The sequence below is a fragment of the Podarcis liolepis genome (assembly GCF_965112155.1).
Source record: "Podarcis liolepis genome assembly, chromosome: 10".
Taxonomy (NCBI): Eukaryota; Metazoa; Chordata; class Lepidosauria; order Squamata; family Lacertidae; genus Podarcis; species Podarcis liolepis.
This window is the reverse complement of record NC_139562.1, coordinates 52,127,249-52,150,742: the sequence shown is the minus strand read 5'-3', so window position 1 is coordinate 52,150,742 and position 23,494 is coordinate 52,127,249. Positions and strand designations below refer to the sequence as shown.

Genomic DNA, 23,494 nt, shown 5'->3' with positions numbered 1-23,494 from the left:
AGTGGACTAATGAAAGAAGAATAGTGATAAAGAGAACAATAGTAATAATCTTGCAGAGTGATTACATCTGCAGCAATTTACAGGGCCTCTCAAACACAAACGTTTAGATCAATGCCAATTTCTGAATCCTTTTGTAAACCATTCCAGGAATACAAGGTTTACTCGAGGTGTGGTATTTTTATCTCCTTCAAGGAATCGTTTCGGCTCCCATAGCAACGTGAAGTGGTTCAATTGTAAATAATAAGAATTCTACGCGGTCCATGCTCCTATAGTTGTCAAGTTGGTAATTGTTTGTGTCTGGTGGTTTTCAAGATAATTGTATCATCAAATCCTAGAAAACCACCATAAAGATGTATGGGGGAAAAACCCAGTGAGTGAATTGCTTTGCTACGAGAAAAAAATATATATAAAAGGAAGTGCCAAAGGCATATATTATTTACAACACACTGAACGTAGGGAAATTATGTCGTATATAGAATTAGTGAGGTTCTTGTGCAAGTGGAGCATTACTGATCTGAGATACAGGGAACTGGAGTGGAAAGAGATCTTTTAGTATCAGTAGCACAACTATTGAGCCATTCATGAGCCTTCCAGATCCTGGCACCAGCGGAGGCTGCTGATCTGGCACAGTGACTAGGAAGGCATTAGAAAAGGTTGTTGCCAGTGAGTGGCAACTGAAGGAAAAGACTCTTAACAGCAGAGTTATGGGTCCATGGTAGAAGCAAGGGGATTGCTGAATTTAGCACTGCAGATGCACAGCCACTGACTACCTAGGAAAACCCATTGTGGACTTAGCACCGTGTAGATACGTCCATCTCCTGCCTTTGGTGCCTCCACTGCTGCCCCATATGTTGTGCCTTCAAAGACATAGGGAGCTTCCCCCCGTAACTTCAGATCACTGCTCAGTAGTGGTGACCTCTTCCTATCCTTAAAACCCAATTCATTGTCTTACTGTCAAGGAGATGAGTAACTATATAACCTTTAGAAGACATCTGAAGGCAGCCTGCTATAGGGAAGCTTTTTAATGTTTTGTGTCTTATTTTGTTTTTATATATGTCGGAAGCTGCCCAGAGTGGCTGGTGCAACCCAGTCAGACGGGTGGAGTAAAAATAATTGTTGCTGTTGCTCCTGTTGTTTACTTTGTGCAGTTTGTGAGGGGCTTCTTTTGCACTTTGAGTAAAGGCCCTGATAAAGAAAAATAAGATACATTTCCCATAAGGGATATACGACTGGTCTGGCTTGCCTTTATAGTTTAGAAACATGAACAGCAGTCTACAATGAAAACGAGATAAAATATCCACAGTGCTCTAAGAGGTTATTTTTAGTCTTGAAAACTAACCCAGATGCATTCCTATCTTCTTACGGCTCTTTCTCGAGGGGTTTGCAGTACCTACAAAACAGAGTTTCTTTGTTTTGCTTCATTTCGATGGTAAAGAGATGGAAAACAATTGAAAAGAGGAAAAGCAAGTTAGGCCTGGAAGGAGTTCGAAAATCAAGGCACTCTTGAGAAATAAGCTGCAAATGCACTGAGATCATTCCAAGAACAAGAGTCCTCTTAGGAATATATGGAGCTGCCATATACCGAGTTAGCCCATTGGTCAGAATTGACTATACTGACCTGCAGCAGCTGTCCAGGATTTCAGACATGGAACATTCCCTGCCCTACCTGGAGTTGCTGGGGGTTGAACCCTGGGACGTTCTGCATGCAAAACAGATGCTTTGCCAGTGAGCTACATCCCTTCCCCAGTTCTACAGCACTGCTGGATATTTTCATCTTTATAGCTTCTTGCCGGTTTTTATGCTTTCTTTTGCAAAATTATGTGTTTGGAAATAAGATCACTCTCTTCTTAAAACCATCTTTATTTTTAAGAACTGTTCTCTTATGCAACGATCACAAAGAATATCACATGGTGCAAAAGGTGTGATTACATGTAATAACCAAAACTACACACACAGTCTGACAAAAAAGAAATGGAAAAAGGGGAATTACAAAGCTTCTTGACTATGACAGTGAAAATGCTTTCAGTGTTTTTTATTTCTAATTTGGATTGGGGGCGGGGTGGGGAGGAAACACCTTTGTGAATTATCTTACTGGCTAATGGTAGCCTCTTTTTTGTTGTTGCTGTTTTTGTGTAACTTACTTTGCTTTTATTCCTCCCAGAACAAAGAATTTGTTTGCCGAGGGCATGACTATGAGCGTTTGGAGGCTTTTCAACAGCGGATGCTGAACGAGTTTCCACATGCCATTGCTATGCAACATGCCAATCAACCCGATGAAACCATCTTTCAAGCAGAAGCACAGTGTATCCACTAGGTTGACATTACAGTATGCCTGCCTTAATGCACACAGTTTCACCTGTAGCATGGTTGAAATGAATGAAATTCCCCCAAAAGCCCACTTCAGCAGTGCCGGTGCAAAGGATGGCTTTTTCTTCTTTTTCTGACAAAAGTATGGAAATAATGAAATCACATATACTAGCAGTTAGATCACCTGTTCATTATTAGCATGCATTCTCCACGCCCCCCAGTGTAATCAAAGGAAAACCACTGTTAGCATTGGTGAAGCTGAAATGAACATTTTTTTTCTTTTAGTTATGATGACCATATTGCTAAGACAGGGCAAGACAGAGAAACAAGAGAGAGGTATTTAGGAGAGCAAAACTAAGGGGGCAGCCCTCCCATAGCCTGATGGGACCAAACATGCTCAGTGGCTGCATAATTATATTTTGGGGAAGGGGAATGGAATAGCATATCCTGAAAGAAGTTGCTTCTGGTTGACTGAGACGCTGGAGAGAAGCACTTCACATGGCACCATTTTGTTGTCCCAGTTGTGGTGTTATATTTAAAAATCCATGATACCGCTGTTTGTGGACCCTATCTAACATTTGCAAACTAGAATACTCACAGCTATGAATATCTGTTTTTTCATTATGTTGCTTGTGCACTAGACTGCAAAGAATCGCGGGATTCCTATAATTCTTTATTAACGGGAAGTCACACTTGATTCCACTGATATCATTATCCATTTCATGAATCTGGGTGGGGTTTTAAACAAAAACCATGGGAATTATATTTCCTGTGCTTCCTGGTGACCACAAAACACTAGGGCTCATTGCAAATGTTTCCATTGTGAGCATTCTCCACTGTCATTAAGTAAATTTTGAAATGGAAAGTGGGTGACAGCTTGCGGTGGAAGCTTCTGATGTCATAATAAGGGCTCAACGTTTATATTTTGTTTTCAAATGGCAAATACGTATTGTTTGTACAAACCTTTGTTTGTACAATAGAGTCCTTCCTTCTTGTGAAAAGGGTCATCTGTTTAGCGTTGCTGGTTGGAAAGTTGGCTTTGACCTTAACACGTTACACATAGACCTGCAAATTTATGCCGTGACACCAATTCCAGAAAGCCAGGAAGTGCTGCAAAGAGAAGGCATTCCAGATAACATCAAAAGTTTTTATAAAGTGAATCACATCTGGCGATTCCGATATGATAGGCCATTCCACAAAGGGACCAAAGACAAGGACAATGAATTCAAGGTATGAGGTTTCCTCAGTTCTGATTGATTTTAATTGGTTGGGCATGCTCAGGTTGTTTTTACTTCCTACCGCCTTTCTGGAATGAAGCGTTGGCCCCAATTCTCATGGCGCTACATAGGCCATTTAATTCATACTCTGCCCACGTACTTCCAGAGTACATACCACAGATATGAGGCTAAACAAATATCAGAAAGAATGGTTTGTACTGTGCAGCAATTGTCACCAGATAATTAATCCTGCTGTTCTGGAAGGCAGTGAGGCCTGGAGATTTACGTCTAATTGACATAGCTGCAAAAGAGAGAAAACCTATTTAGAAACTCTGGAAAAGTTTCAAAATATTTGGCAGGGATTCCTTGAGCTATTTCAAGTTTATCAAAACTGTTAGTTTATTGGAAAATGTACAACAATTGATTTCATCTTTGTATGGCTGGGGTTCCATTTGTTTTATTTCCTCCTTCTGCTCTTTCCTCTTTTTCTTTCTTTTCATTTTGGTCTGTGGATCTCTGGTTGTTATTATTATCCAATTTTCCCTGAAATTTGATGTTCCATTTGGCAGGGATGGGTTGGCTATTAGGAGAAAAGCAGTGGTGGAGGGACAAGGATGACTCGTAGGTTGATTGTGGATGAAAGAAAAACTTATAGTTGTAGGCTTTTCTGAAATTAGTGTTTATGGAGATCTTGCATGTGGCTTTTAAAAACCCCAACAGCTGCCTTTTGAAATGCCCCCTATGTGTGCGTGTGTGTGTTCAAATTCAAAGCCTCCTTGGTAGACAGAACTTTTTTCTCCCTGCATTGTATCCGGTGTGAGATTTTTCATGCATAAATATAAGCTTCCCATTATATTTTTTGGTTTGCATCAATTACTGATGTGAAGCCGAGGATAACTTTCTATAAACTGCTTTGAGGGTTCTTTTTTGTTTACTGTTTACAGTCAAACAATATATAAAATTTTATGAAATAAATAAATGCAGGCCAGATAACATTGGCTGAATATTTTCTCTTCCTACATACTTCGGGGGGGGGGAACTATTATCAATTTATTTTTGCATTTATATTCTAACTTTTCTCCAAGGAGCTTGAGGTGGTATATAAGGCTGCACACTTCAGCTCCATGTCAATCCTGTGAGGAAGGTTAGACTAAGAGTTGGTGACTGGCCTAAGATCACCCAGTCAGCTTCCTGGCCAAATGAGGATTTTGACTCCTGACCAATTTCCAGGGCTGAGTGGGGATTTAACCCCTGTTTTCCCAGGCTCTAGTTCAATACTCTTCACATTCTCCCCCTCTTAGTATAAGAATCAAGAGCCTTGTTTTATACCCCTTTCCTATACCATGTCTCAGCAAAGCTCCTGTCACAATATTTGCCTAGATAAACTTGAAAAGAGCCATGCACATTCTTCCATTTGTCTTATGGTTGGACCTAAATTGTAGAGGATTTTAGGGTGTTAGTTTCTATACATATGTTGGCTGACCTGTGGATGGGAAACTAATATGGTGTGAAGTGGCAGCAAATTCAGTAAAAGGAGACCCACCCCTGAATGGGATTAGTGCTGCTAATGGAAGCAGTCTGATTAATAAGAGAAAAACCCAATCCCCTGGCTAGCGGTGACAGAGTTTAATGGAGTCACTGATGTAAAGTAAAGGTAAAGGGACCCCTGACCATTAGGTCCAGTTGTGACTGACTCTGGGGTTGCAGCGCTCATCTCGCCCGAGGGAGCCGGCGTACATCTTCCAGGTCATGTGGCCAGCATGACCAAGCCGCTTCTGGCGAACCAGAGCAGCGCATGGAAACGCTGTTTACCTTCCCGCTGGAGCGGTACCTATTTATCTACTTGCACTTTGATGTGCTTTCAAACTGCTAGGTTGGCAGGAGCAGGGACTGAGCAATAGGAGCTCACCCCGTCGTGGGGATTCGAACCGCCAACCTTCTGATCGGCAAGTCCTAGGCTCTGTGGTTTAACCCACAGCACCACCCGCGTCCTTTTCTATTCATGCTGCACAGCTAGAAAGGAAGGGCCAAGGGGGAAATGCTATGTCACCTTCCAGACTGGGTGCAATAGAGAGGTCTGAATCAGGCCCACTGCCATCATGCGCTGTGGTAGCAGATCTACTTCAGGATCCAGCATATCCTGTGCTGGCCCAGCCCTGTACTTCCCCAACCCATTTTGGGGGGTGGGGTGGAGGGTTCTGCTGGCTGTTTCTGGCAGGGGAACCACCCATGGTCTCTTCTGCCCACCACTTGGGCTGATGCCTTGGAGTGCCCCTTGTTGGCGGGGCTCCTCTGCTGGCAGCAGAGACCAGCAGATTTAGGTCTAGGCTGGGTAGCATAGCACCTGTCCTCCACCCACACCCACTCCAGAATAGCGGGTAAGGAATTTGGGCTGCTGTGTAATTAACGTTCCTTTGTTTCAGAGTTTGTGGGTGGAGAGAACCACACTGATCTTGGTGCAGAGCTTGCCTGGGATTTCACGTTGGTTTGAAGTGGAGAAACGTGAAGTAGTGAGTATGGATTGAATTTACCCTCGTCATTTTGGGTCCTGACCATAGTGATAGATGTATCAGTCTGTAGCCCCTCCATGCGAATTTTGTACGTGTTAATTCTGTCCGGTTTCTATATTCATCTGTGATTTATTTATTATTTAAAAAACAAGTTGCTTTCATTGGTATTGATGATCTCCTTCTACCGGGCCACAATAGAAAGTGTCCTTTCATACTGTGGTATGCTGGTTTGACAGCCACGGACAGGAAGTCCTTACAGAGGGTGGTGAATACAACACATGACATCATGGGCTGACCTCTGACTTTGCTAGATGGCATCGTGGGAGACCGCTCCCTCAGCAGAGCGAGGAAAATTCTTAGGGATGACTCACACCCTGGCCAGCACTTCTTTAATCACCTACCTTCAGGCAGGAGATACAGAAGTATAGTCAGCCGCACCAACAGGTTAAAGAACAGTTTTTATCCGTGGCTGTTAGGCTGCTGAATGGGAAAAAATAGTGGTGTAATTGACTTCTGACAAGCACACAGAGCAGGAACAAGACTGAATGTATTGGGGGGGTCGTTTAATTTCACTGCACACAGGTGGTGTAGTGACAATAAAGGTTTATTATTATTATTATTATTATTATTATTATTATTATTATTATTATTATTATTATTCCTCACAGGATAAGTATTTAGATGCGTATTTTATATCAGTGCAAATGCGTTTTATCTCAAAGAAAATATGCTTTAGGCACATTTGTGAGCAAAGAACTATGTGACAACAATTCAAAGAGGAAAATCTGAAGAACAATTACCGTATTTTTGCGTGTATAAGATGTCCCCATGTATATGACACCCCCTATATTTGGGGACTCAAATTTAAGAAAATGGGGGGGGGGAGGGAGGCCTCAGAGTTGTTGAGATTTTTGGGGGGATTGCACAGGGTTGTTGAGCTTTTTTGGGTTCCCCCAAAAAAATCGCTCTCCTGCATGCGGTGCTAAATTCGCTTCTCTGACCTCTTGCCACCAGAAGCTGCAAATTGCCCACCCAATTGCCACAACATCAGCCAATCAACACCAGCTTTTGATGCAGGATCCAATACCACACCCAATAGTCGCTGACTGCCATGGTAGCAACCAATTAAATGTCTACCCTATGCACTATCCATGTATAAGACAACCCCCACTTTTTAGCATAATTTTAAAAGAAAAAAACCAAGTCTTACAAACAGAAAAGTACTTTCCAGTCTGTGTATTAGTCCACTCAGTGCAAATTAGATTGGTTTATTTGCTGGCCAAATAAAATTATCCCTCCTATCTAGTTGACCATCCCCCTCTGGCACTGTTGTAGATTAAATTAGTTAGATAATAACAAATAGCAAATGAAATGGTATCGTATGGTATGGTATTTGGGGGTGGGGAGTGAACAAACTCAGTGCAGAAATTATTTCTTTTCTTCCATTTATACTCCACTCCTCTTCACCCATCAAACCCAAAATGACATAAACGTGGTCCCCAAAAGGTCTCCCATGTAGGCACTGATCAGATCTGCTTAATTTAAGCAAAATGGTGGTCATATCTGCCTTGGGTACACAATGCTCTGGGACCATATCCTGGGAACTGCTAAAACTGGATAGAAGCTCATCCCATGAAAGAGACACAGAGAGGGAGAAATATATATAAATTTATAATTATATATATAATATATATATATAATTATTTCTGAATGTGAATAAACATTAACCAAGTGCATTTAACAGAAATGTAAATATAGAAATCTTATAGCTATAGTCATTGCGTATAAAGATTTAGTTCTAAACCACTACGACAAATACATGGCATGTATAGTTATGATATCTCTTCCATGCTGCTTTTAGCTGAGGTGCAGGGCTAAATAAATAGCACTATATAGTAGCTTTAACACCTCTTGTAAGTTTGGTCACAGATTTCACCCGACACTCTACATATCCTCAAGCTTTCCAGAACATCACTTGGAAGTGGGGTGGTGCTTAATTTCTCTTCAGTCAGAATAGCACATCAGAGATGAGGTTGTCAAAGCTGTCGGCAGTTGCAAAGGAGCTGCTAAGTCTGTGTCAAATAAGCAGATGCATTGCTGTTGATGGTTTTCAGGTGGAAATGAGCCCCTTGGAGAATGCTATTGAAGTGCTGGAAAATAAAAACCAACAGCTGAGGACACTGATCAGTCAGTGTCAGACTCGACAGATGCAGAACATCAACCCCCTAACAATGTGTTTGAATGGGGTCATTGATGCAGCGGTGAACGGTGGAGTCACCAGGTACCAAGAGGTACGTCCTTCTTACCTAAAGTGCTGGGGGTTAAGGTGTATTCTTATTTAAAACCCCTCTGCTCCACCTTACTTAGCTATATAATCATATTTAACTTAATCCTATCTGTCACACTAATTGGGACTGTTTAGAAATCTGATTGACTATGTAGGCTGAGATAGCATGTATCACCATTTTATCCAGCCCTTCTTCCCAGATACAATCCCAGTACTTGGGGACTGTATCTAGATCAGGGGTCAGCAACCTTTTTCACCTGTGGGCTGGTCCATCATCCCTCAGACCATGTGGTGAGCCAGACTATATTTTTTTTTGGGGGGGGGGGAATTGAATGAATTCCTATGCCCCACAAATAACCCAGAGATGCATTTTATATTTTTTTTGGGGGGGGGGGAGGGAATTGAATGAATTCCTATGCCCCACAAATAACCCAGAGATGCATTTTAAATAAAAGGACACATTCTACTCATGTAAAAACACGCTGATTTCCAGACCGTCCGTGGGCCAGATTGAGAAGGTGATTGGGCCGTATCCGGCCCATGGGCCTTAGGTTGCCTACCCCTGATCTAGATAAACAGTCATACTCAGAGAAATCCTATTGAAATAAATAGATACAGTGGTGCCCCGCAAGACGAATGCCTCGCAAGACGGAAAACTCGCTAGACGAAAGAGTTTTCCGTTTTGGAGGTGCTTCGCAAAACGAATCTCCTATGGGCTTGCTTCGCAAGACGAAAATGTCTTGCGAGTTCCTGCGGGGTTTTTTTCCTCCCCCCCTTTTTCTAAGCCACTAAGCCGCTTATCCGCTTATCTGCTAAGCCGATAAGCCGCTAAAAGCCGCTAATAGCGCTAATAGTGCTAATCCGCTAATCCGTCAATGGGCTTGCTTCGCAAGACGAAAAAACCGCTAGACGAAGAGAATCACAGAACGGATTCTTTTTGTCTTGCGAGGCACCACTGTACATCAAGACCATTAAATTCAATGTGCCTGCTCTAAGGAAAACTCAGTTGGATGCAACCCATATGACAGTTACCAGCAATTTATTAAAACCACAAAACCTTGTGCCATAATAAATGTGTTCAACTTTAAAGTGCTGCAGGAGCCTTCCTTGGTTTTGCAGACATGCTGATTAACATGGAATGGAAATTGGCACATTTTATTAAGGCAGTGTTCATCAGAGAACCTTGGTTTAAGGTGACAGGCAGCTGCTTATGCACCGTCAGATGTAAAAATGAGTGAGTCACAACACGGTAACAATAATACCTTGCAAACATGTATTACTGTTGAAATGAACTGACGGTGAACTGGCATTGCTCTTTTGAGCTGAAATGCACTTTAAGGAGATGGCAGGCTGCTGTCAGGAGGACTGGGTTTGGATGGAAACTCTTGTAAACACGATGTACTTTGAACTAACATGTAGACCCTGTGCTACAATTATATTCTGCTCAGGCATTCTTTGTGAAGGAATATATCTTGAACCACCCAGAGGATGGAGAGAAGATCGCATGCTTGAGGGAACTTATGCTTGAGCAGGTAAAGGGGAACCCAAGCAAGCCACGTGCTGTCTGTTGAAATTGACATGAACCCAGGAAAAAGCACAACAAGGCAACATTCTGCTTTTCAGAGGGCTCTGGGATTTGTAGAACTGATGTTCAGATGGCAATGCTAAGGGCGAGTGAGCAAGCTAAGTGTTGTTAACATCATCCCTCTGATCTTTTAAAACGGCTATTTCTCTTGTTTTCGGCAGAGCAGCCTCAACTGAAGAGTGGGTGACAGGCAGAACTTTGCCACGTGACTGTCTGCATATATTTTAATAATACGCTGCTTGAAATGTACTGTAGGAAGGATTCCATCTGGCTTAAAACAGGGAATGAAGGGGATCAGAAACAAGGGTGGTTTTTTAAAAATCTTAAGATAACTTTGCGGTATTAATTCTGAGTCTCCTTAAAACTGGAGGTGAATTATGCAGACTAGCAGCTATGTCTTTTGCAGTTCACTGCCCTTTAAATGTCCATATTTCTAGCGGGGTTTAATTTCTTGGAATAGCTTTTGAAATGTATGCCGTATGTGTAATGGTTCTAGGGGCTGCTCGTGCGTAAGCCGGTGCAAACACCTGGCTGTGTTGCCTGAGTGAACCTTTTCTGTCCGGACAGCCACTCTCCCGTGGCTGTCTCAATCGCTGGCAGCATCCGTCAGTGGGCGTTTCTTAAACTTCTTCCAGCAAAGAAGCTCTTTGACGCCTAGTCTCCTCCTACTCTCTCTGCGCGAAAGCCTTCTGCGCAAGGAGGGCATAGGCAGCGGAGGACCTCTACTCTCCCCGCTGGTCCCCGGCAAGGAGTCATGGGACCGCCTCGCCGCTTCCCCCATCTGCCCCCCTTCTCCACTGGTGCTATGCTGATTCTCTTCCCCAGAAGATGGGCTGCCTCTCCCACTCCCGGGACGCTCTCTGGAATCCCTCTGGATTTTGCTCTCTCCCTCCGGCACTGATGGCAGTTCCCTGACAGTATGCTTACAGCTGGCTCCAGCAGCCCACAAGGATTGCTCTTGGCGTAGTGGCAAAGATCTATGTATGCAGAATTATGTTCTTCCGTATCTAACAGTGAACTGGTTTGGACATAAGCCATAGTTTATTGTGAAGGGAGCAAGTCACAGTGACATCCTCCAGCGTAGTCATGAGAAGGAAACAGGAGTTTTTGCTTCTCTTTTTGATTAACTACAGTTTGGGATTTTATCTGAATCCAGCAGTGACTTATGAAGCTGGCTTGTTTCAACAAACCATTGTTAAAATTGGTCATAGTTTATGGTGGTTAATAAAACTATGCTTCATTAAAAAATGGAAGCGAAATCTTCCAATTTCTTCATAGCTATAAGGATGGAGAAATGAGGAGGGAGAGCTCACTGTGGTTCACCCAAGTCACCCTAAATAATGGTCACCTTACATAATATCATGGCATCTGAACTTCCTCAGCTTCATAGTTACCTGAATGATAGTTAATTTTTGACAGTAGCAATTTTGGAGTTTGGAGGGGGGAAAGTATTTGATCCCCTGCTAAATTTGCTTGTTTGCCCTCTGACAAAGAAATGACCAGTCCATAATTTTAATGGTAGGTTTATTGTAGCTGTGAGAGACAGAATAACAACAGGAAAAACCCCAGAAACCCAGAAGACAAAAGTCAGAGATTGGTGTGCATTATAATGAGTGAAATAAGTGTTTGATCCCTTTGCAAAAGATGACTTAGTACTTGGTGGCAAAACCCTTGTTGGCAATTACAGAGGTCAGACATTTCTTGTAGGTGGCCACCAGGTTTGCACACATCTCAGGAGGTATTTTGTCCCGCTCCTCTTTGCAGATCCTCTCCAAGTCAGTAAGATTTTGAGACTGATGTGTAGCTACTCAAACCTTCAGCTCCCTCCACAGATTTTCAATGGGATTAAGGTCTGGAAACTGGCTAGGCCACTCCAGGACCTTAATGTGCTTCTTCTTGAGCCACTCCTTTGTTGTCTTGGCTGTTTGTTTTGGGTCATTGTCATGCTGGAATACCCATCCTTGACCCATTTTCAATGCCCTGGCTGGGGGAAGGAGGTGCTCACCAAAGATCTGACGATACTGTACATGGTTAGAAATTGCTGTCATAGCAAAGATACATATGAAGACAACTAATAATAATCATTCTCCCTTTGTTGTGTGAAGGCCCAGATTCTGGAATTTGGCTTAGCTGTGCATGAGAAGTTTGTCCCTCAAGATATGAGACCTTTACATAAAAAACTAGTGGATCAGTTCTTTGTGATGAAATCAAGTTTGGGAATACAGGTATGTGTGATTCATGATGAAAGGCCCTTCTGTTGTACATAGTCAGTATATTTATTAAGCAACAGACAGTGACATCTTCTGGTTGTAGGCCTATATTGCATCACTGTAATTTATACCTTCCTGTTTCAAGGAAAAATGCTTACTGTGGAGTGGGGGGGGGGTCATTAAAAAAGAAAAATCTAATTTCCTTAGTTTATAGTTTATATATTCTTTTTTTACAAGATACTTGCCATATATAAAAGTTGTCTTCAAAACAGCAAAGCATGCCCTTAAAAAAATTGTCCTGGTCCCTAATATTTTAAATTTAAATGTATACTTAGGAATTTGCTGCATGCATCCAAGCCAGTCCAATTCACTTTCCGAACGGAAGTCCCCGCATCTCTAGAAATTCAATCCCTGTTTCTATGAGTCCAGATGGTGTCAGAGTGATTCCCAGACGCAGGTACGTGGAAAAAAATGAAGTTCTGTGTTTCCAATATTTGTACATGTTTATACAAGCAGACCAATTCTCACCAAAGTTGGACAATCCTGAAACAGAGAAAAATAATAGCACTAACTGCCAAGGGAGGTTATAGTGATTCCTTCATTTAAAGGTATTCATAAAAATAAAGTTGGGCAGGCATTTGTAATGGAGGGCAGAATGCTTGAAGTAAGGGAGAAACTGTTTTAGGGCACAAATTGGATTAGTCTTATAGTTTTGCAACACTCTAGGGCAGGGTTTCCGGTTGTTTTTGGACTACAACCCTCATTATCCCTAGCCGGCAGGACCAGTGGTCAGGGATGATGGCAGTTATAGTCTAAAAACAGCTGGAGACAAAAGTTTGGGAAACCCTGCTCTGTGATACGGATGGGGAACCTGAAGGCCTCCCAGGTCCTCTTGGAGTCCACCAGGCCCAGGCAGGATTGCCAGTGGCTAGGGATTATGGGAACTGTAGTCCAACAACACCTGGAGGCCTGTAGGTTCCCTCCTTTCTCTACTGTAGGATGTGTGTGTATATATATATTATATGACAAACTGATAAAGGATAAGAGTGGATGTTTTCTTCTTCGTAACAGCCCCTTAAGTTACCCAGCTGTCAACAGATACTCCTCTTCATCTTTGTCCTCTCAAGCCTCTGCAGAGGTCAGCAATATAACTGGACAGTCTGAAAGCTCCGATGAAGTTTTCAACATGCAGGTACAAAATGTTCCCTTCATCTAAAACTGGATCAGTTTATATCTTTCTGAGGACTTTTCTAGTTTTGGGAGGTGTGGGGGTACTATTTTGAAGCGGTATGCAGGGAAACAGCAGGTGCTGAGGACACTGCGAGATTTATTTCATTATTTTTATTTGCACTTCTGACACATCCAATTTGATCAGCTCAGGATTAGAAATAAAACTTGAAACAATCAATCCCCATTGCAATATGTTTGTTTATTTGTTTGTTTGTTTAAAATACCCTTTTTATTTTATAATCCTGATAAACAAAGCCTAATCATTCAGTAAGTGCTGGGGGGAAAGCTCTAGCTCTGCCTTTGGCAAATCTCCAGAGAAAAGCTGTTCTTCACTTAATGGTGAAGCCCACAAAGTTCAGTCTCCAACTGCCCTTTGTCATGCAGACTCCATATTCAAGAGGAGGATCTTAAATATATTAGCATCAAGGTTTTGTCTTACTGTACTGTCTGGGGTACAGAGTGGTGGTGCTGTGGATTAAACCACAGAGCCTAGGGCTTGCCGATCAGAAGGTTGGTGGTGTGAATTCCCGCGACGGGGTGAGCTCCCGTTGCTCTGTCCCTGCTCCTGCCAACCTAGCAGTTCGAAAGCACGAAGTGCAAGTAGATAAATAGGTACTGCTCCAGCGGGGAGGTAAACGGCGTTTCCGTGCACTTCTCTGGTTTGCCAGAAGCAGCTTTGTCATGCTGGCCACATGACCTGGAAGCTGTACGCCGGCTCCCTCGGCCAGTAAAGCAAGATGAGTGCCGCAACCCAGTGTCGTCCGTGACTGGACCTAATGGTCAGGGGTCCCTTTACCTTTACTCTCTTCACTGAGGGTGGGATGAGTGGCTGATAAGCCATGTTGCTCCATGACAACAAACTGCACAGCTATTTAAAATATTGTCACACATAGTAGATTATTTACCCTCATATTCCACTTTTAAGAGAAGATATTCTTATAGGTTTCCTATCAGATTTCTGAATTATGCTGAGGCAATACCTGGACAGAGTCTTGGAGCTGACAAAGGAGTGTTGATAGCTCAGGATATTCTAGTGATGTATTTCAACAGGATCTATTTTTTTTAGCCATTAGTTCTTGATACAGATAAATGTATTAAGATAAATGCAAAGCTGGCACAGACACGATCCATTACATCAACACCCCTTCCCAAAACACGGTAATTGGAGAACCTTGGTTAACAATTCCTTCAAAATAGATCAGTCACAAAAGAGGTCGTATCCCTCTCTCCACCCTGGCGTTTTTCTTGTACTGTAAATATTAGGAGAGACGTTTCAGTTTTTAGAGAAACGCTGTTCATCTTATTTAAAATAAAAAAATAAATCTGACTCTCCAAAATGCTTCAAAGATCCCCACTTTGGTTTAGGGATCTCTCTCTCACTTGGGCAATCCTCAAATCATGTCAGTTCATGATTCAGAATCTATCCACAACTTTTGCATACCCCTAGTTTATGGACCCTGTAACCTAGCAGCATTTTGGTGTGGCAGCTGCTTTTTTTCCTGGATATCTGATGTGGACGTAGTGAAGTTTCGGATGTTTGAGTGTTGAAGCTGTGCATCACTTGTACTCAACCTGTGTACAGTATTTGGTAAATAAATTCAAACATTTAACTAGGCCACGAGTCTCCAGTGAACTTCCAAAGGAAACTAAACTCGGGTAAGGGCTGTACCCCTTGGAGAAGTGGGGTGGGCAGAACAAAACAAAGGGATCATAGAGTTGGAAAGGACCCCAAGGGTCATCAATTTAGCAACCAGAAATAATTTTCTATGAATAACATTCAAAAACACGTTTTTTCATTTTTTGTATTTTATTATGGACTAATTTTCTAGTTTTATTTAGGATGGCAAGTGCAAGATGAGAATATTTTTTTCTGTAAATAAAATATTCTTTAAAGGTTGAGTACATTTGTTAATGTTTCTGATTGTTTGCTGCCTTTCCGTTTTCCTCCCTATCACACACAAAAAGGCCCACTGTTAATCCTGACACAAGTTACTAGGTTTACTGTATGGTTTGTAAAGGTAATAAATGGTGCAAAAAGATGAGGTTGTGGTTTTGGGGTGAGAAGTGAATTTCAGCTGCAACCACGTACATTTGGGTACATCCCTTTGAAACCTTCTCAGTAAACATGCACAGGGTTGCACCATCAGTCACCAGCTTAACACCCAATCATATATTTGCTCCAATTTATCATTTGTTAAATAAGTCAAGCCTTGGATCCTGTATGTTGAGCCTCTCCATAATCCACCATGCCATGAATCAGAGCATGTTGTTGTTTACCTGTTTATCATCATGTCACATGATGAGGACATTGAGATATTGTGACTCTTGTATTTCCAGCCAAGTCCATCTACCTCAAGCCTGAGTTCTACTCATTCAGCTTCACCTAATGTGACCAGCTCTGCTCCATCCAGTGCCAGAGGTTAGTGCTTCATTACCTAAAGTCCCTTCCCGAAGCTTTCTGGGCACTACTAAATGATTTTAATGCAACCCACTTCTCGATCACGCCATTTTGCAGTTCTGCAGTGCGAGGCAAGCCACTGTAGAGTCTCTGTCCATTGCGGCCTCACCAGAATAATACACCAAACTGAAGGTCAGGAGAACTGTACTGATTCTGCAGGTTTCTCTTTTGTTCCAGGCTCGCCTCTGTTGTCCGACAAGCTTAAACATTCCAGAGAAAATTCTTGTTTGTCTCCAAGGGAGAGGCCTTGTAGTGCCATTTACCCAAATCCTGCTGAGTCTTCACAGGTAGGCATTGCTAAGGGTGACTTTGACAGGGCAGCTGTCTGTCAAGTGAGCTTCTGCGGGGCAGAAATGGTATTGACCTACCTACTGAATTCAAACAGGTTACTTTTTGTGCATGTAAAAGATACAGTAGATCTTTTGAGCATTGTTGATGCTCATCAGATGATAATGCTTAGATAGTTACTTTTAGGGTAAGTAATAATTCAGCTCCTAAATTTCTTAGCTTGATTCATTATGGCAGTTTCTTGAAGAATAGCAGAGAAGTGTTGTGAAGGAAGAAAGCCCAGGATATTTGTTTTTGTTTTCTCCTTTAGTGTCACGGTTTTATCATTTAAAGCAGGGCAGACTCCTTTCTTGTAACATGAGGTCAAAGTACCTACCGTTTTCCATTTACATAATGCTATTTATAATTGACAGCCATTCTTTTTAACAATCACATTTACCCTTGGCATATTTCTTGAAACCTCTGTAGACCATTCCATCACCACACCATGCTATTAACAATGTAGTTCTCATGCTGAGACTTGGGGAAACCTTGGAACAGGTTCCCTGTGATTAGTGGAGTTTGGGCTCTGTTGGTAGAACATTATTGCCATTTCAAAGGATCTTCAGAAACGAACGTCCCATGGATTTTTGTAATTCATTTTCTCTGATGGGAAGCTCTTGCTTAATAGTTCCTCTGTCGTTCTATAACATGATCTCCTCTAGTCTTGTTATGACTTGCTGGTTGCCATCGTAGCTGACATTTGCTCAGCGACAGCAAACATTATTTTTGAATCAGCCTAAACTTTTCTATCATCCGCTGGAGCAGCCAGGGCAGGAAATGGGCCCCTGGAGAAATGTTCTTGTGTTAAAGTGGCTTTTGGTGCATGCCACAAAGAAAGAACTGTACCATTTTTGCTCCCAGTCTGCAAACCCTTGCTTTGCCAAGTGGAATGAGGCCTCTATTCCGCGATGCATCCGAGATTCACCAAAGGAGCCTGAGGAACACATATGCCCAGTATCTGCTCACCCAGAGGCTTACCTGACAGGGAAGTCTCACAATCTGTCAACAACCTGTGTAGCCCCCGACAGGGTAAGTAGAAAAAACACACACCTATTTCTCATGCAAACATTATGCAGATAACGACTCAAGCAGTTCCTTTTCTCTGTCACCTCTTTAAACTAAATCAAAGAGGAGAAGGACCTTTTCTTGGGGTGGCCCTGTACTATAGAACATCACCATAATAGGGACTTCTGGGCTATCACTAGAGAGACGGATATGGAGTGGGAGAAATGGAATACTGCTTTGTCACAGTTCACCAAGTCATTGTTGGAGGCAATAGCAGTTCCCCTGTAGCCTCACATTCAGAATTAGGTCCACCTACCCACATAAGAGAAAGTACTGGATACTGAGATCCAGGTGGTCATTTGCCTCGGGGGGGGGGTACAGACCTGGAAGTTTCAGTAATTTATTTCAGACCATAGAAACCTCACTAAGAGCACTTGACAGCGGTGACCAGACTTGGGCGACAGGTCTATCATTCTAGCTTTCTTCATGCTCAGGGTGGCTGATCAGGAATATGCCCATTTGTATGGTTCCTTTCCATCCTGCTTGCCTTTTGCTGTACTTCCCGGTGTCACAACACCAGGACAAAATCATTATTTGGTAACGACGTGCCTCGTTTTTGTAAGGGGTGAATTTAGTAAACATGGGACGCGATGGTGGTACAACATGGACTGTAGTCAAACTATTTCCATATTTTACCACCGCCACTCAGATTTGCCCATTTTTAACAAATTCACAGGCTGGCCTGTTAGACCGAGTTGCCGTCACATTTGGCCGGTCAGAAAGGCGGTCTGATCGTTTCCTGTTCTGAGAATATGGCTGTTGGCTGCGCTGTCATGACTTGTCATGCTTATTCTCCATCTTCTAATTGACGTGTCTGCATGTCGATGTTTCTAGTGATAAAGCTTTGCATACTCTTACTGTCTCCTCTAGCTTCATTGTAGTTGCCACACTTTTCCCCCTTTTCTTTCTTCGCAAGTACCCCACGATTCCCTGTTCTCGTGAATGTATTGTTTGCCTTGGATATCTGGCAGTTCTTGTCTTATGAGTTTGCTTCCACTATTCTATCAGTGACTTTGGTTCCTTGACTGGTCCCTGTATACTTTCCCACAGAAAAGATCCGAAGTTCTTGCAAATGTTGCATTTGCTAACCTTGATTTTGACCCGTTTGCTTAACCAGTATTTAGGCTCTTGCAATGTAAATTGGAAATTACTGGTAGTTTAGCATTCACATCCAATGACCTTATGGGTGCTTTCTTCCTTTTCACTAGCTCTTTCAGGACCTACTGTTATTTCCATATAAACATCTAGATCTACTTTATAGTCTTCAATTTAAGTGCATACCTCCACTCAAACTTCATTTGTACATCTTTGCCTCACTTCCTGTATATAATCAGTAATTGCCCTTGGAGGGAGATGTGGGAACTGCCTTGGGATTTTTTGTATAGGTACCAGTGACTAAATGATGTTACTTTATATTCTAGAATAAACTCTGTTTTGTTGCCTTCACAAACTTGGTCTAAATGGTTTATCTGATGATTGTATCTGCATTATTATCAAACTATCATTTTCAAAGGAGATTGTAAAATTCATCCAGTTGACTTTTGCTAACAGGTTCTTAATGACATATAGTAATTATTATATAATATATTCTTTACTAACTGTCCTTAAGAAAATTCCAGTATCATTGGGTGGTTAGAAAAATGGTGTATTACACATGAGTCAAGTATGGTTGTATGAATAGGATTTGCCCAGATAATATCAGATATATATTTTATTAAGTAGAGGCTGGACCCTCCCCCCCCAAAATAAGGAAGCTCTTTTCATATTTTTTAAGATCTCAAGAGTTTCTGCAGTTGAATTTGAATGTTATCTGAAGCATTTTAGCTTCCACTGGTTTAAAAAAAGCAAGCCTCGGGAATGCCTTATTTTTTCACTGTTCAATTCATAGCCCTTCTGCAGATTAATTATCCCTCGTTTTTCAATACAGAAAGAGCTGACCTTTGTTTTTGTACACGGTATTTAAATTAAATTACTCTGTTTTTTGTCTTATAGCTGTCCTCTTAGGACTCAGAAAATCCATATCAATCATGCTTTAGTCTGGGTTTTTTTAAAAAAAGATAATTTATTCCCAAATTTAATTTTATATTTGCAAACATATAAAGGTTTAATAAAAAACATCTAAAGGTTTAATAAAAATGCTGTCATAAAAATGTTGTGATTTTTTAGAGAATTTTGTTCAATCACATTGGAGATGGTGCTTTGCCCCGAAGCGATCCTAATTTGTCTGGTCCTGAGAAAGGTAAGCATTTTAATTATTTTGATGTTCATATCTCACCTTTCTGTAAAATATCTGTGGTGGCTCTCACAAGAAAAAAGTAAAGCAATGCACAATAATAAAAAGTTGTCAAGCAGAAATAATATACAATGTAGCGTTAGAGTGTAATATAATATATTTAATGGGTGACACCCCATTTACCATATTTTTCGCTCCATAGGACGCACTTTTCCCCCTTCAAAAATGAAGGGGAAATGTGTGTGCGTCCTATGGAGCGAAGACGCCATAGCCCCAAGACCCTCTCCCGGCTGGAGAGGTGACGTGCGGCTATGGCAGCCTCGTGTCACCTCTCCAGCTGGGAGAGCGCGCGCGCGGGGCTAAAGCAGCCCCCCGCGACCCTCTCCCAGCTGGAGAGGTGACGCACGGCTATGGCAGGAGCCTCTCCGCTGCGCCTTTCCGCTGCTCCCTGACCTGCTCTTTGGGGCTGGTGGTGGGCTTCCCCCCGCCAGCCCCAAAGAGCAGGTCGAAAGGAACCTGAAGCCTGGAGAGCAAGAGGGGTAAGTGCACACCGACCCCTCTCGCTCTCCAGGCTTCCAAGGTAGCCGCCTGAACGCACCTTAAACGGCACCTTGTTTTAGAGCGGGAAAACAAGAGGGGGAAAGTTCTCCCCCTCTCTGTGCAGCGCCTCCTGCCGCTTCACTGAAGGGGCGCTGCACAGAGAGGGGGAGAATTTTTTTTCTTGTTCTCCCCCCTCTAAAACAAAGTGCGTCCTATTGTCCGGTGCGTCCTATGGTGCGAAAAATACGGTAGTCATCTTCATAGGAGACCCATTGAAATAAAGGACTTACTGTAACTTAGTCATGATTATAAGCTAATGGATTGATTTTTATTGATTTAGTAAGTATGATTTATTCAGATACTACCTAATAGATATATACACAATTGTAATCAATTTTACATTCAGTACTATATATATATTGCAGTTAAATACCACAGTGGTGTTCAGTAAGACGAAATAGTGAGTCTAAATAAAATGTGAAAGAATGGCTTCCTCAGTAGATTCAGGCAGAAGAGAGGCCGAAATCTCTGTCCTTGAAGGCTAACCCTTAACCTGGAGGCTACAGAGACTAGTTAAGTAAATTTGCTCTAGGGGCTTGAATCGAGAATTTGTAGCCAACTTTTAAAAACTGGCTTATATGTCATTTGACTTTTGACAGCTTAGAATACCAATGCTGATTTTTGTCATCTTTATCCAGCTGTAAACAGCACTCCCAGCAGCTGGAGCCTGGACAGCGGGAAGGAAGCCAGGAACATGTCAGAGAGTGCAAAGCTTATGTCTCCTCCTGTGCCCCCACGCCCCACGCAAACTGGTATGTGGATACATCACAACTGTTCTTATTGTTGCAGGGATTTATGTATAGGTTGGGGGGTTGCCCCTCCAGCAGATATCATGCACATGTAGCCCACTACCAAAATCAGCACAATTGCTTTTGTGATTTTTGTGATTTGTCCCCACAAAACACTTCATCACAGTTTCTTCCTATCTATTCAAAGGGCCTTTGCTGCACAATACCAAATGTAACAATTCACTGATAAATGTATCTATGTACTGGCTCACTGGGAAAACTTCAGAAATTCATATAGACATGTGAGCTCAGCTACTCAGCAGCCCCTCTGCCTGAGTGATAATCCCTGGCATCCTGATACCTGAGTGCCAGACAGGTAGCCATTCCAGAAATAACAAACCCAGATGAAGACAAAAGGGTGTGACTAACTTGGCTGGGAAACAGGGAAATGTAAATATCTTCTTTGTTACACTTGATGCATGTTTGGTGGACGCCAAGGAGAACCATGGGGCAGGGTCCAGGATGCTCAGATTACTGCCACCAGACCTCCCCTTTCATGATGTAACCATGATGTATGAGTGATGTATTTTTTGGGGGGGGGGTGTAACATGGGGATTATCAGCTAATAAAAGTTTGGGGGCTCTTTTGTTCGGGGCTTCCATCTTGTTCCACCTTGTGGCAGGTGGGAGTCCTGTCGCGACAGTCTTCAATAAAGACCAAGCCTACTGGCTGCTGTTTTGCTCTGGTATTCCTGGCTGGTGTCCTTGGTTTTTGTCCAAGGGAGCCCTCAGATTTATCCATTAACATTATCTAGTACCAGGCATAGGAATGGTCTGCCGCAGGCTAAATTCAGCTCAGTTTTCATCTGAGAAACCAGAAAGAGTAGGTCCAGGAACTGCATAGTTAGGCAACCCGCCATCAGAAGAGATCATGGCAGCCAGCAGTCAAATATTCCCAGCCCAGTAGAGCAATAGATGGCTTGAAGAGGGACAAGGCAAGCAGACTGGGAAGAGGTTATTTTTCAAGGACCTGGAAGGGACTAGGAAGGTGGGACACAGGGATGTTGCCAGAGGGCCTGCAGGCTAGTTTTTTGTTTTTGTTTTTGCAATGGGTCCCATATTTCTTGCCGCTGCCTGCTCTTTTTCAGCTACCTGTTTGTCCACACACGCACACACAATTGTGTTGCTTATGTTGCGTTGTTATTGGAGATAGCCTGGTGCCTCCAGTCTGGAGAGATATTTTATGAGGGGCCCAGAGCAATAGTGCAACTGGAGAGGGGGAAATAAGAGGAAGTGTTTTCCTCCGATCTTAGAGGGCTTTTGCAGATAAGAGAAGCCCCTGGGTTGAAAAGTTCCATCACTGCTCTCTGCCTGGAGCTGCAAAGGCGAAAAGCAAAACTGTGGGTTGCTGACTTTTATGGTAATGGAGGTGAGGGGCAAGATCCTTTCATTGTGGAGTTGCTGCCATGGGGGTCTGAGGACAAAGCCTAGGTTTGTTTTTTGGCAGATGAAAAGGAAAGTAAATGATGAATGTGGACTATAATGACTGGTCATCATAATGTTATTATCAAGCAACACTTATACATAAATAAATACATATTATGTCATTCTGTCAGTAAGATAAAAGCTGCTATAAAAAGGGGAAAAATAGCACAAAATGAGGAAAATAGGGGAGTAAAAAACACCACCCCCACAAAGACTGACGTAATTCACCAAATTTTTATCATAGTGTCCATGCATGTGTGTAAGCTTTGATATAATGTCCATTTTTAGCTTCATTATTATTCTCATTACAACTGAATTCTCAAATCTGTTAAATTCTCCCCCTTTTTTTTAGCAGCATCACCTCGACACCTAACCTCAGTTTCCCCTTCTCCCGCTGGAAGATCTCCAATGAAGGTAGTGGCTAAATGGAATTTGAATTTCTTCCTGTTTACAATAGCATGCTTTTCTTTTCTCTTTGTAATATTGACACATCTTCTGACATGCATATTGCCTTCAGAATCTGAATGTTTTGAGGGTAACTCATATCATAAAAGCTTAGCCCTTGAAACCAGCACATTCATGTTTCCTTTTTATTAAAACAGCTTAGAGAGGTTAGGTTATGAGGCAATAAATAAATAAAATAAGCATATAGTTTATTTTTTGATATGACAGTGCTAGTGTCTGTAGCAGCAAGTTGGTCCTATGCTTTCAGAAGACAGCGGCCATCAGCTGGAGTGAAGACAGAACAACTCATGTGTTTTTATTTTATACCCAATGCCTACAAAAACTGTTACTTCTCTTGAAAGATTTATGCAGTGGCAATCGTTATACAGAATTGCTTCTCCTATCTTGTATTGCCACTGCCTGTTTCTGAGATCTGAAAAGTCAAAAGGTTTAATTCTGGGAAGCAGATTCAGCATTACAGTCTACAGATTTGTCGTGAAAGTACTCATTTCTGGCATTAGAGGGCACAGTGCTACCATTAATTCTACAGGCTTTTATAGCATTGCTAGCGAATGGGCACGTAGTGATAAACAAGAGCTCTGCTCAGCTTCTGGTTTTGAAGGTGCAAAATGAGAAAACTGCCCTGCGTTTCTGGTAGCTGCAGAATTTCAGTGCGCCATATCACACGGAACCCAGAACTTGTTGCGAAGGAACTTTTATCCATAATTTGGCATGTTTTCTTCAGAGAAATACTTTGCTTGCTTTCTTTTTTTGGGTGGCGGTGGTGGGGGACTAATTCCTTTTCT

The 23,494-nt window shown here is 42.3% G+C and overlaps 1 protein-coding gene across 8 annotated transcripts in view; it reads left to right on the top strand.

The window, feature by feature from the left end:
* The window catches only part of DOCK4 (dedicator of cytokinesis 4), a 244,474-nt gene that overhangs the window by 217,669 nt on the left and 3,311 nt on the right, over positions 1–23,494 (top strand). For 2 of the 8 annotated variants that reach the window (XM_083463216.1, XM_083463214.1), the window contains 14 exons: positions 2,162–2,303; positions 3,371–3,537; positions 5,948–6,034; positions 8,149–8,325; positions 9,770–9,853; positions 12,012–12,131; positions 12,452–12,573; positions 13,188–13,308; positions 15,684–15,765; positions 15,982–16,091; positions 16,996–17,163; positions 19,366–19,438; positions 20,671–20,784; positions 22,600–22,658. In XM_083463216.1, coding sequence (XP_083319342.1) covers positions 2,162–2,303; positions 3,371–3,537; positions 5,948–6,034; positions 8,149–8,325; positions 9,770–9,853; positions 12,012–12,131; positions 12,452–12,573; positions 13,188–13,308; positions 15,684–15,765; positions 15,982–16,091; positions 16,996–17,163; positions 19,366–19,438; positions 20,671–20,784; positions 22,600–22,658 — 1,626 coding nt within the window. Of the gene's footprint in view, positions 1–2,161; positions 2,304–3,370; positions 3,538–5,947; positions 6,035–8,148; positions 8,326–9,769; positions 9,854–12,011; positions 12,132–12,451; positions 12,574–13,187; positions 13,309–15,683; positions 15,766–15,981; positions 16,092–16,995; positions 17,164–19,365; positions 19,439–20,670; positions 20,785–22,596; positions 22,659–23,494 lie in introns of all 8 variants that reach the window. The other 6 variants (XM_083463215.1, XM_083463213.1, XM_083463219.1 and 3 more) reach the window with 3 other exon arrangements.